We start from the raw sequence: 12,294 nt of genomic DNA, 5'->3' as shown, positions 1-12,294 counted from the left end.
ATTAGATGGTTCCGAAGGGCATCCATTGGACTAATCCTGCCGGATTAGACGGGCACGTGTGTGTACAATGTGTGGAGGATATAGGATACGTGCTTAGGCCAGACCGCGCGCACTCCGCCGTACTTCGTACTAGGCGGCGGACCTACATTAGAAGCACCATTCTCGACGGACGGATCGTGCTTTCGATTCTGTGATGGCAATTTAATGAATAAAGGAATCGGAGCGAATCGTTTCATTTGCGGATGGTGTGCTAAATTAGCTTGTAATTTAAACATGACCACCACCTGGTGCACTGTAAGCGGTGTTGAGCTGTTGAGTTGAGACACATCCCACAGGACCATCGGGGCTGTTTCGGAGAAGACCACACCACCCACCGGGGTGGTCTAATAGAAGGTTTTCATTATCATCACATGTACTTCTTTTTTTATGTAGGAATAGCACAGGTTTACAAGGTACGAATAGGGCAGCGGTGTGAGGGGGGAACTTCGGGGTCTTAGGATTGGGCAGAGGTCAGATCAAGGAAGAATCGGGAATCGGAATCGGGAAATACGGGGTTTGGGGGGTCGAAGTCGAGAACCGACGTTCTTCGCTGGTTCACTGGTGGCCCTTGCCGATCGTCTTGACGACGGCTTCGAATCCGTTCTTGGCGTCGGCGTGGTACTTGACGATGCGCACCGAACCGTCCGGCTCATCCAGGCTGTACTCTCCCTCGACGACATCACCGTCGCGCACCTCCCACTGGCTCTTGTGGTCACCGGTGTGGTAGTCCTTCACTCCGTACTCGAACTTGTACTTCGGGTAGGCGTAGAAGTCCTTGCCCTCATCGATGCCACCACCGATACCACCGCCAATACCGCCTTCGAAGCCTCCCTACGAAATCAAAAGTATTTCCGGTTAAAGCGCTGTGCTCCTTAAGGACGATTCCTGGAGATATCCTAGTAGAAGGATGCCCTTACCTGACCGCCGATGCTACCACCACCGTAGTACTTGTACGGGATGTGCTTCACCTCACTGACGAATCCATGGTGCTCGTACGCCAACACTGCACCGAGCAGGGCCAAAGCAACAACGGCAAGCTTCTGCATTGTTGTGTTTGTCGTTTGTCACGATAGAATGCGTCTGAAGAAGGGGAATGCTGCTGCTGCTGGTGCTGCTGCTGAATGCCGTGAACTGAATGATGCACTTCTGGGCACCCGGGTGTGGTTTTTATACGCCAGCCAGTGAGGCAGCCAACGAGCTCCAAAAGTTTCCCACTTCGTCTAGACCACTGTCGAGAGGTGCATCCTTGAGGTGCGACTTTCCCGGTGGGGACTTCTTACGAAAATGAAACAACCAAACGTACGGCACGTGAAGGAGAACGCGACTCCGCGGCCCCACTGCAACACGGCACGCGATGCATCGCAGAAAGGGAAAAGGAAAAAGCAGTTTCGTGAGTGACGATAGAGTCCACGGCTGGGCCACGACATATGGTTGCACGCCCAGCCAGTGCGTACGATTATGCAGCTACAAGTGGCGGCCCATAGTTTTGATGTCTATTGAACCGTACCTTTGTTAATGCTTCGATTTAGTCTGGGTGTAAACGATGGTGCTTTTTGCTGACTTTCGGCCGACAAGGAAAACATAGAACCAATTTAGCAAACTTGGCCTTGCGCCGAAGGTGTTGGTATGCAGAATGTACCAATTGATTTCAACTTGAGCTTGAGCAGCGGCAGTGAAAATGGAGGGATAGTGGCACATAACGTAGTATAAAAGAGCAAGAATTTGGTTGTAGATAGTATCAGTAACAGCTCATCAGCTTTTCAGTGCAGTTGTGCCCAGTGCAGCTAAGAATTTAAAACAAATTTGAAAAATGTTCAAACTAGCGTTGGCTGTTGTGGCGCTGGCAGGAGTTGCATTGGCATACGAGCACCATGGATTCGTCAGTGAGGTGAAACACATCCCGTACAAGTACTACGGTGGTGGCTTCGGCGGAGAACAGGTATGTCATCGGAAACATCTTCCCGTGCATGATTAGATGAAACTCATCGAAGCGTTTCAACATACAGGGTGGATTCGAAGGTGGTATTGGCGGTGGTATCGGCGGAGGCATCGGCATCGACGAGGGCAAGGACTTCTACGCCTACCCGAAGTACAAGTTCGAGTACGGAGTGAAGGACTACCACACCGGTGACCACAAGAGCCAGTGGGAGGTGCGCGACGGTGATGTCGTCAAGGGAGAGTACAGCCTGGATGAGCCGGACGGTTCGGTGCGCATCGTCAAGTACCACGCCGACGCCAAGAACGGATTCGAAGCCGTCGTCAAGAACATTGGCAAGGGAGGAATCGCGCAGGAGAGCGGCTCGATCGGTGGTGGCCAGGCTGGAGGATTCATCGGTGGTGGTTACGGCCACGGCTACAGCTACAGCAAGCTGAAGAAGTTCAACTGAACGGAAAGTGATTTCGACAAATTAGGTTGGAATCTCGTAAAGAACTTTCATTCAAGTATTCCAAAAAAATAAAATTAAGTGAATCGCAGAATCTCATGAAGTTTTCGTTACGGTTTGTCAGCCAGTTTTGCCCTTTTGTAGCCCGTTTCTTGTGCAAGCGCTTTGCTTGAACTTTTGTGCAAATACTTATACCGAATTTCTATGGCCAGCAATCTTTAGCAAGGAATGGGGCCGCGCCTTAACGCTGAATAGTTACGGCCATCAATTTGTTGCATTAAAACTTCCAGCTCTATTGTCGCTATTTTCTATCGGTTGAAATCTGGTTGCATTGCAATCCGCTATTTTATTTGTGAAATTCATTTTTCTGTTAAATTTTTAATTTTAAAATGTAAAAACTATCAAATTGTTATTACCAACCATGTTTTCGAGCACTAACGAGAACATTAAACGTATGCACAATAATTTCTTCCACTGTAACAGCCCGTTGTCTTGTTGAAGCCCCACAAATTAGCATGTTATTTAGTTTGAAATAATAATCCAATTTTTCGCTGAACTGGTATCTACTTTATTATTACAGGTAATCTCTCTTACATATAACCGCCTGTTTGGTAAAAGTCCAGTCTCAACTCATGCACACCAGGTCTACTATGGACTGTCAAAATGTGACGAGTTTATGAACGACACTTTACCGAGTGCAGTAGATGATATCACACAGGCTACTTTGTTTCAGACTTACTGATATTGCTATGGACATCAACCGACTGATTCTTTGATGCATAAATTGCCCAAACAAAAATTGGGAAAATCTAGTAATCACGAAATTGTCGATCTCACATTTTGCAAACTCCTTCATTTACCAACACCCGATTTTGATGGATGATACGCTGTTAAAACATGCCACAAGCAATGAACTGTCTCTGATTAATTTCATCATAATGCTCGAATGCACATCTACCTCCACAACGATTTCATAAATACTTTGCTAATACCCAATTAAAACACACTGCTTAGTTCAATTTCATAGAAATTGTATTATATCATGCGTAATGTTTTTGGTTTCGTTTCGTTGATAGTGTTTGGTTGCATCTATGGATAATAGCATTTCATTTGACGAGTTTTCTTTTTAGTTGTATTGCTTCAGCTTGCTGTAGCTGTAGCCGTGGCCGTAACCACCACCGATGAAACCTCCAGCCTGGCCACCACCGATCGAGCCGCTCTCCTGCGCGATTCCTCCCTTGCCAATGTTCTTGACGACGGCTTCGAATCCGTTCTTGGCGTCGGCGTGGTACTTGACGATGCGCACCGAACCGTCCGGCTCATCCAGGCTGTACTCTCCCTTGACGACATCACCGTCGCGCACCTCCCACTGGCTCTTGTGGTCACCGGTGTGGTAGTCCTTCACTCCGTACTCGAACTTGTACTTCGGATAGGCGTAGAAGTCCTTGCCCTCGTCGATGCCGATGCCTCCGCCGATACCACCGCCAACACCACCTTCGAATCCACCCTGTGTGTTGAAACGCTTCGATGAGTTTCATCTAATCATGCACGGGAAGATGTTCCCGATGACATACCTGTTCTCCGCCGAAGCCACCGTACTTGTACGGGATGTGTTTCACCTCACTGACGAATCCATGGTGCTCGTAGGCTAGCACGGCTCCGAACAGAACGCACAAAGCAACGATTTGCTTAAACATTTTTGGGAGTTGTTGTTGAACTTTAGCTGTAAAACTGTAGAACTGCGACTGATGGCTACTGACTTTGGGGTTGCCCTTTTTATACCTCCACCAAAACGTTTGCCAAATGTGACCATTCTCCTCTCGTTGTTACATGACACGCTGGCCAAGTGGTGGCGTGTCTAAGAAACGACCTAAAGTTACCAACAAAAGCCATTCGTCCAGTTTCACTTTAAGCCATCTTTCGTTGGTTCCAGCTTTTGCTTCGACGAAACTCGTCGCACGAAACTCCAGCATGTTAGAAAACTGCCAGAATTGCCATATGCAACCGAAGCAAGAAGCGTGATCGAACACGAAAAGAAATCCGGAGCAAAAAACCGAAAGCTTCTCAGGGCCCAATGGCACGTTCAAGCGAACCACGCCAGCCAAATGGTTCGCGATTGGGTCACCCGCATAAATTAGCCAGCCGTGATTTAAGCTAGCAATCGCGATTGAATCGATCGTGTACCTACCGATCGATCGAAAAGAACGGAAAAAATGCATTTCGTATGCGTGTGTTCTCGGGTGTGTGTATTGCGTGTGTATTGCGCTTCTTCGAGAAGTCGGAGACCGAGTCCGAGACCCGTCAAGGTTCGCTTCATACCAATTACGCGTGAGAGCACATTTGCCGTGGTTGTTGGGGTTGTAGCGTGCACCGTTGTTTGCATTTGGTCGAAGGGTTAGTGTTAGAAAAGGGTGTAGAGTGAATCGGTTTGTATCCTCACCATCGAGCATGAAAGCTATGCGGATCCGTGAGAACCTTGAAAAAATCAATATGGAGAAATGCACTCCACCCTCTACGATGCACAACATGGCATCCCCCCGCATGCATTCGTATGCTCTTTTTGAGGAGGGGTTAGCATGCTTATGGAAGTATAAAAATGGTTCCTTCAGTCAATAACGGTATCAGTCGCAGCTAGACATCGATCAACCATCAGCTAGTACAGCACACAGACTCCCTGAAGATCCTGCAAGCAAAATGTTGAAGTCCTCGGTAGTAGTTCTAGCCCTTGCGGCTGCCTGTTTGGCTTACGAGCACCATGGATTCGTCAGTGAGGTGAAACACATCCCGTACAAATACTACGGTGGTGGCTTCGGCGGAGAACAGGTATGTCATCGGGAACATCTTCCCGTGCATGATTAGATGAAACTCATCGAAGCGTTTCAACATACAGGGTGGATTCGAAGGCGGTATTGGCGGTGGTATCGGCGGAGGCATTGGCATCGACGAGGGCAAGGACTTCTACGCCTATCCGAAGTACAAGTTCGAGTACGGAGTGAAGGACTACCACACCGGTGACCACAAGAGCCAGTGGGAGGTGCGCGACGGTGATGTCGTCAAGGGAGAGTACAGCCTGGATGAGCCGGACGGTTCGGTGCGCATCGTCAAGTACCACGCCGACGCCAAGAACGGATTCGAAGCCATCGTCAAGAACATTGGCAAGGGAGGAATCGCGCAGGAGAGCGGCTCGATCGGCGGTGGCCAGGCTGGTGGATTCATTGGCGGTGGTTACGGCCACGGCTACAGCTACAGCAAGCTGAAGAAATTCAACTGAACGTGAGGGGCGTGTTCGGCGCCATAGACATTCCTATTAATAAAGCCATTGCATGAGTATTCAAAAATTGCACTGCAGCAAGTTCAAGGTTAAACGATTGGCCATCGGTGGTGCGCCAGTGGTTATCGATGGTTGGGCTGTGCGCGATTGGAATTGTTCACCTGTGAAGCACACCCGTAATGTGCATTCGTCACGCTTGGTTGCCTCGCAACCGCGCGCAAGCACGTATGAGTGCGATTTAGTTGTGCGAAAAGTGTTGGCAGCAACTCCAGCAGTAGCCGGAAATATGGAACAACTTCAGCTCCGGGGCCGGGCCCTCTGAAGCATGAAGCTGCTACCGTAATTAGGTTAGATTTTGTGGAAAAGGCAGCTCGCAAACGCAGAATATCGTTGTGACAGACATGTTGTTAACAAGGTGTTTTGTCGTTTCCGGGTACAAGTACTACGCTCCGGTGGGACACGCTCGTTGTCACTTGCTGAAATTGTTTTACAATGCCAGGCAGTGCCGTTAGCAACCGCTCCCGGAAAATTCCCGGAGCCGGTACCATAAAAACGTTGTTGTTCTCGAATCAGTGAAATCAGACAAACCGTTTCACGGTCGCTGGTTAGAATCCTTTTTTTCTCAGGAATAATTCAACAGCCGGCACACTCACAACCGCAGACAATTCCTACAGAACGTCGACAAGCGACAACCATCCAATGTGCTCTCAATTACCTCGATTAAGCGGCAGCGTCTTCTGAGGGCGATGGATTCAGCTGGATCTGGAATGTATATACCCCACACTTGCTCGTGAATGGGCTATAAGATTTGACAAGCGGAGTGACGATGTCGAAACATGCTCTAGGCATGTTGCTATTACAAGCTTAGCCCCAGGTATTACAACTACTCCATGTGTTCTCAAGTCCTCGTGTATCAGCAAGAGCGTTTTTTCCCCGCAGCGACATTTGAGAAACACCTCCCGTGGTGTTTGGGGTCTCTGTGTGATTCTAATCAGTCCTCATTTACATGTTAAAGGGACTTAACAGCACCCAACCAAGCGAGCGCTGAAAAGCGCTGTGGAAGTACGGACTGCTGCAAGGCGGTAGGGGAACGATAAACAATTTCAGCTTGTTCGCCTCAATTCCTTAGTCGCTCGCGGTCGCGTTATTTCTAAATGTCTTCTTTCGGTTCCTTCGGACGGCCAATAGCAGCTGGTTAAGGTAATTTCGTCACAATGCCCGTGTTCACTTCATTTCCCCCCTTTCTCGGGCGCGTATTTCGAATTCGCTTGCTATGACAACGCCTAATGTATGCGTTAATAAACAAAAAGCCCTACAGCTCTGTGATGGTGTTTCCCGGGTTGCTAAGATGTGGTTTGGACGAAAGGTCCGAGAAGAAGCGGCCGGTACCGGTATAAGCGCACGAACTTTTAACAAATCCAACTCAGCGCAGAAGCCTCTGTCTACGGTTGCTTTTGGTGTGTGGTTGTGTTCAGTACCTTTCATATTCCTAACCAACCGATGGTTGGATGAACTGTTTCAATACTATAGCCACCCCTCGATCGGCAGCCCAACAATCATCAGCACTCTCCAGACTCTCCTCAACTGCGCTGTCATTTCGCTTTCCTCTAGCAAATATTAGAGCCATTTCAGGAGTAATAAGCTGCGCTGCATCGGCGATCTACAGCAGCAGTCGCCAAATGCTGTAAATATTCCCGGTTCTGTCTCTCTCTCTCTCTCTCTCACACACACTTCTACGGTGGCCATACATGCTGCATGTGTTCTGTATGCTAGTAATGTGTCTCCGCCAGCACGGTCTCCACAGGGACCGCGGACAATATCGGGGGAATTACGGTCAAAGCCTGAGCGGAATCGATAAGTATTTTGATTTGGTATTCCGTTACCTTTGGGACTAGCATATGGGGGATGGGGACCGTTCTCCAGTTTTGTGTGCCGAGGATGTCCGCCGGGTGACTAGATGGCCTTCAGAGAGTTGGTTTGTTTGGATTACAGTTACAGGAGCAATTTTCGGAAATCCAAGAAATTCTTGGAATCACTTCTACATCATAATCACACATCCACGTGATGTGCTTTGCTAGGTTTGGAAAACCAAAATATTTTCCAAAGTACCACCAGCTGTGTAACGAGCGAAATGTCCTCGTATCTGTATCATTGCAAATGGAAATGAGACTGGAAAATGGAAAGAAAATAATTTACTTCCCATTTCTCATCTCGTCAACCGGACGTACCGGTAGGTGTGCACAGAAGAAAAAAAATCCTTGGGATCCTTGTTGCTGTGTAATTTGTGGACTGTGGGCTTCCCTCCGAGTCAGTACAAGCTAGTGACCACTGCTGCTGTTTCTGCTGCTGGTACCCCCAAGGGATGATTAAAGTTCATCCACTGACCTCAACCGACCGGCAATGCGAAGGACCAAAACACCAATGGACGTCAGTTTCGGGATGCAACCATCACCTAATTCAATCGCTGTTTACGGGGATGACAGGATGATATGGGGGTACCGGTGTAGCGGCGCTTGCTTGAACACTGTGTTGCAGCCGTGACTGTGTGTTCCGAGCTGACGAGACCCTGACGCATGGGTTCGGTGTGTTGATGAACAGTTGGCGTGCGTTGTTCCGATAAAGATGACCCCTTTTACTCCAACCCTTTTTCCGCCATCGTCGTTGTCGTCGTCGTCGTTGTTGTTGTTGCTGTTCTAATTGAATCACCCAGCTTGTAATGTCACCCTTGCTTACCCTCAACCAGGGGTAGGGTTTCCTGGAGTATAGTCCATGGACCATAGAGAGCAGATCCCCAGGACGTTAGCGGCATCAGCAGCATGTCATCTGTCTGTGGTTTGCTCGCCCGGTCGTCCTGCGTGAATCCAACAGTGACCATCCGGTTCGTGTGACTGTAATCAACATGATACCATGATGCTGCTGCTGCTGCTGCTGCTGCTGAAGCTACTGCTATTGCCGAAGGCGCCAACCATTCCGGCTGCTTGTCGGAACCCGGAAAAGTGCAAAATTAGATTGCATTGGTCAACTGCTGCGTCGTGGTAGCAGCAGCAGCAGCAGCAGCCGAGGGCATACTCGCCAGCGTCCCAGGAGCTTGTTCTCGAGCTAGCCCGCACTCCAATCTAATCTCGTTCACATCAACTTCCGTTCGTACTTTCTCCGTTGGTTTGCGTGCCCTGTGCCCGGGGTGTAGTTGCCTTCCTGTTTCCAGCAAATCCTGCCTTGCTTTGGATTTTTTTTCTCGTTGTATAATAATGCCCATTGCGTTACATCGTCCGGGAGATGCTAGAGGTTTGGTGCCACAATGAAGTTATCCACATTACAATTACTCCCGACGTCAAGGTGATGATGATATCGGTGGTCATTGGGTTGGATTTTTCTTAATTTACAAATCGAATAGCTACAGTTAAAAAGTATCGCTTCGGTTACTTCATCAAAATGTTTTTCATTCATGTTTGAAGACTGGTTTCTAGCGGGTTGAATCTAAAACCTGGCGCATCAATTCCAACTCGCGGCCACATTTGTATGATCGAAGATCATAGCCGAAGATCGAATATCATTCCGGTAGAACGGAACTAGAGAAGAGACAGATACAGAAAGAGAAACAGCCCAAGACACACAGCGGCCGACGGCATCGAGCGCTATTTTAACACATTTGTTGCCGATTTCCTTCTTTTTGCCAGTGGCCGGCCTCCTTCCCGGGGCGCAATCTCACAGCTGGGGCCACATTTTTGGAGCAAATAGCAGCAACAGCAACAACAGCCGAAAAGAGGCCAAGACAAGACAACAGCAAAAAAAAACAACCGAAGGCCAAGGTCGATGAACTTGTGGCGGGTTTTTTCGTTGCTGGTTGCCGTTTCGCGCTTTCGTTTCTATTGTGTGTGTGTGTTTTTTGCCTTTCGTATTTCGCGACCACCACCGCTCGACTCTAGGGATCGGGTGCGCATCTGTTGGAATTGTAGATCGTTCACTTGGGATAAATCATCCGTTCCGTTTGAATGGATGGCTTGGGTTTTGATTATGGCAAAATGGCAGCACGCTTCATCAGCGCAACTGCATTCCCTGCGCAGTTGCCGCGTGCTGGCGTGTGCTGGAATCTGTCCTCACCCCTCTCCGTCGGTGGCATAAATCATTCGCAGAAGCTAATACTGCTGATACCCGATGAGCGATGACGCAGCGATGTGTCACACGAGGAAAAACGGGGGTAGGGGATGCAAAAGGTCGACTCGACAATGAGTTCCCGGAAGCAGCGCACATACAACACTGAAGACGACGACGGCGACGACGGTGGCGAGCGGTGATACGACCTTTTCCGGTTTGTGTTCTGCGCGGGCGCCACCGTTATCGTCCCCCGTGTTTGTGGGTTCAAAGGCTTGGTGTGGTTGCACGCTGCTGGCGCCAGCCTGTATGTGTGTGTGTATTTCATTGCCATAGGAAACATTTATGTGGTTTATATTATTGGCCATTTTGAGCATCATCTCATTTGCCACGTTTTCATCGCTCGATTATAAACCGCTTGAAGGTGGTAAACACACGAACCGTCGTAGTGAGATGAACCGAAATGAGACGTGAAACTCACCCCGTCCGAACTCATCTCACTGCGGGGCGTTTGTGAGAAGCGCCGTCATGCAATTGAAGGTTGCGAGATTGTGTGTCCCCACCCACCCCCTTGAACATGCGTGGCGCATCCGGAAGACATTCCGGATCTGTGGGTTGCACCCACACCACCCTTCCTTCCGCCTACGATTGCACGTTTTTCTCTCGGATTCCGGGTCGTATTTTCGGGGCCGCCGTTTTGCTCTCAGCTTTTCTCAGCGCGCGTACCCTCTATCTCTGTCTCTCTATCTCTCTCTCTCTCTCTCTTTCTCTGTGTAGGGGTGGATTTTCCTCCAAAAATCTCTCGCCAGAGAATGGGTTTTCCTTCGTGAAGCGATGTTCGTGCGCATGCTGTGATTGTGTGCGTGCTGGTCGTGTCGATGCCGGGAACAACATACGGTTGCGCCGTGGTCGTTTTATTGTTTTTCTCTCGCCAACAGAAGAGCGGCTTGCTATTGGATTTGCATTCCAAACCATGGTGCCGGTCGGGGGTGATACCCACACACACACACACACCCAGGCACACGTATAGCCACACGGGTCGCGCATCTCTTATTCCTATTGCTTCTCGCTGGGCTACAATAGCGAGATTAAGATAAGCGCACGAGAAGATGTCACTAACATTTCGAGGCGCACCCAAAGGCCGAGAGAATGGTTGCTGCTACCGGTTTTGTGGCCACGGATCCAGAGCGTGAGCATGAGTTCCGTCAACCCGTATACGGTACAGCGGATCACAGCTCTGCTGTGTGTATGCGTTTACGGACAGAGGTTGGAAAAATAATCAATAATTGGAAAATTCGTCGGTCTCTCTCTCTCTCTCTCTCTCTCTCTCTCTCTCTCTCTCGCGCGCGCTCTTTCTCTTTCGTTCTTCCTCGCGTGCCAGTCGGCCGTCGGGAGGGGCCTCGGTGAAAATTCGGTACCATTTCCACCGTCAGACTGTGTCCCGTTTCGCTTCCAGCCGGTTGGTGGTTTGCGTGTACGTGTTGTGTTTCCGCTTTCTGCTGCAAACCAGAAACCAAGTAACCAGGTTCGCATTGATTTCCGATCTCGCCTACTACTACCACTGTTACTCGATCGACTCGCCAAAGCGATCGAATTTTCCACCGGAAAAACTGGATCGTCTGCAAATAGTGTGTGTGTGTCTGTGTCTGTGTCTGTGTGTTTGCATGTATGCCAAACGGTGGCGACACGTGCAAAGCCTTACTACCATCACCAACACCAGCATCCATCGCGCACAGCTGGAGCAACGGATGGTGTACTATGAGGGTGTACGAGGGTTGGCGGACGAGGGGATGTGCGTGTGAGTGAGGAAAATCGTTTGACATTTCCACGGATGCCAGAGCTCTATCGCTCTCACCGATGTGGTGGTGGCGTGAGGTTATAGCTGCTGGAGATTAATGCGCACGTCACGCTACACGTGAGTTTTTCCGGCTCCAACGTGTGTGTGCGTGTGTGCGAGTGTGTTGTATGTGTACTGTATGGTGTAGGTGTACCGGTGCGGTTTCGCTGTATGGATGGTCGGGTGGGTTTGATTGGAAACCCGCGTGGAAAACATCGCGAAAAATGGTCATCGCGAAAACACGCACGGCGCTGATTTCGGTGGAAAATAGAAACAATCCCAGGGCGTCACTAGTGTGTGCGTATGGATGTGTGTGTGTGTGTGTATGTGTGTGTGGGGGGCAAATGAACAATGAATAATGTGTCCTCTGGCGCTGAAACATGTGCGTTTCGTTATTTTTTTTATTTTTTTGGGAGCAGATGCTGGAGGGGTGGGGGGGGGGGAGTGAACAATAGGAGAAAACGCACGCCGATGCGGGGTTGCTGCATTCATGCAACGCCCAACGTTGCATTGCGGTTGTTTTCGGTTATGATTAATAGATCTGCCGGGAAAAGGCCGGGCATCTCTGAACTCTCCCTGGTTCCCCTCAACCTTTTGGTCTTTCTCTCTCTCTGTCTCTTTCCCTTTTTCTCTTGAACTGAACACACGTTTTCCCTGACATCGATCGAACA

The 12,294-nt window shown here is 49.4% G+C and overlaps 5 protein-coding genes across 11 annotated transcripts in view; 3 read left to right on the top strand and 2 right to left on the bottom strand.

Annotated features, from left to right (window-relative positions):
- LOC125956735 (protein alan shepard) overlaps positions 1 to 12,294 on the top strand; it is a 172,411-nt gene that overhangs the window by 12,714 nt on the left and 147,403 nt on the right. The gene's annotated exons all lie outside the window — the stretch shown is intronic.
- LOC125956782 (adult-specific cuticular protein ACP-20-like) lies at positions 490 to 1,142 on the bottom strand. The gene is made up of 2 exons (XM_049688977.1): positions 957 to 1,142; positions 490 to 870 (listed from the first exon to the last, which is right to left on the bottom strand). Exons 1-2 carry the CDS (start codon positions 1,083 to 1,085, stop codon positions 595 to 597), a joined length of 405 nt encoding a protein of 134 aa, XP_049544934.1. The 5' UTR covers positions 1,086 to 1,142; the 3' UTR covers positions 490 to 594.
- On the top strand, positions 1,062 to 2,630 carry LOC125956776 (cuticle protein 19-like). Its single transcript, XM_049688969.1, has 2 exons — positions 1,062 to 1,978; positions 2,046 to 2,630. Exons 1-2 carry the CDS (start codon positions 1,850 to 1,852, stop codon positions 2,424 to 2,426), a joined length of 510 nt encoding a protein of 169 aa, XP_049544926.1. The 5' UTR covers positions 1,062 to 1,849; the 3' UTR covers positions 2,427 to 2,630.
- Positions 3,550 to 4,129, bottom strand: LOC125956778 (cuticle protein 19-like). Its single transcript, XM_049688972.1, has 2 exons — positions 3,998 to 4,129; positions 3,550 to 3,930 (listed from the first exon to the last, which is right to left on the bottom strand). The coding sequence occupies exons 1-2, from the start codon at positions 4,118 to 4,120 to the stop codon at positions 3,550 to 3,552; spliced, it is 504 nt and encodes a 167-aa protein (XP_049544929.1). The 5' UTR covers positions 4,121 to 4,129.
- LOC125956777 (cuticle protein 19-like) lies at positions 4,780 to 5,736 on the top strand. Its single transcript, XM_049688970.1, has 2 exons — positions 4,780 to 5,246; positions 5,314 to 5,736. The coding sequence occupies exons 1-2, from the start codon at positions 5,118 to 5,120 to the stop codon at positions 5,692 to 5,694; spliced, it is 510 nt and encodes a 169-aa protein (XP_049544927.1). The 5' UTR covers positions 4,780 to 5,117; the 3' UTR covers positions 5,695 to 5,736.

This window comes from Anopheles darlingi, chromosome 3 (genome assembly GCF_943734745.1).
Source record: "Anopheles darlingi chromosome 3, idAnoDarlMG_H_01, whole genome shotgun sequence".
Lineage (NCBI taxonomy): Eukaryota > Metazoa > Arthropoda > Insecta > Diptera > Culicidae > Anopheles > Anopheles darlingi.
This window is presented reverse-complemented; position numbering and strand designations above follow the sequence as displayed.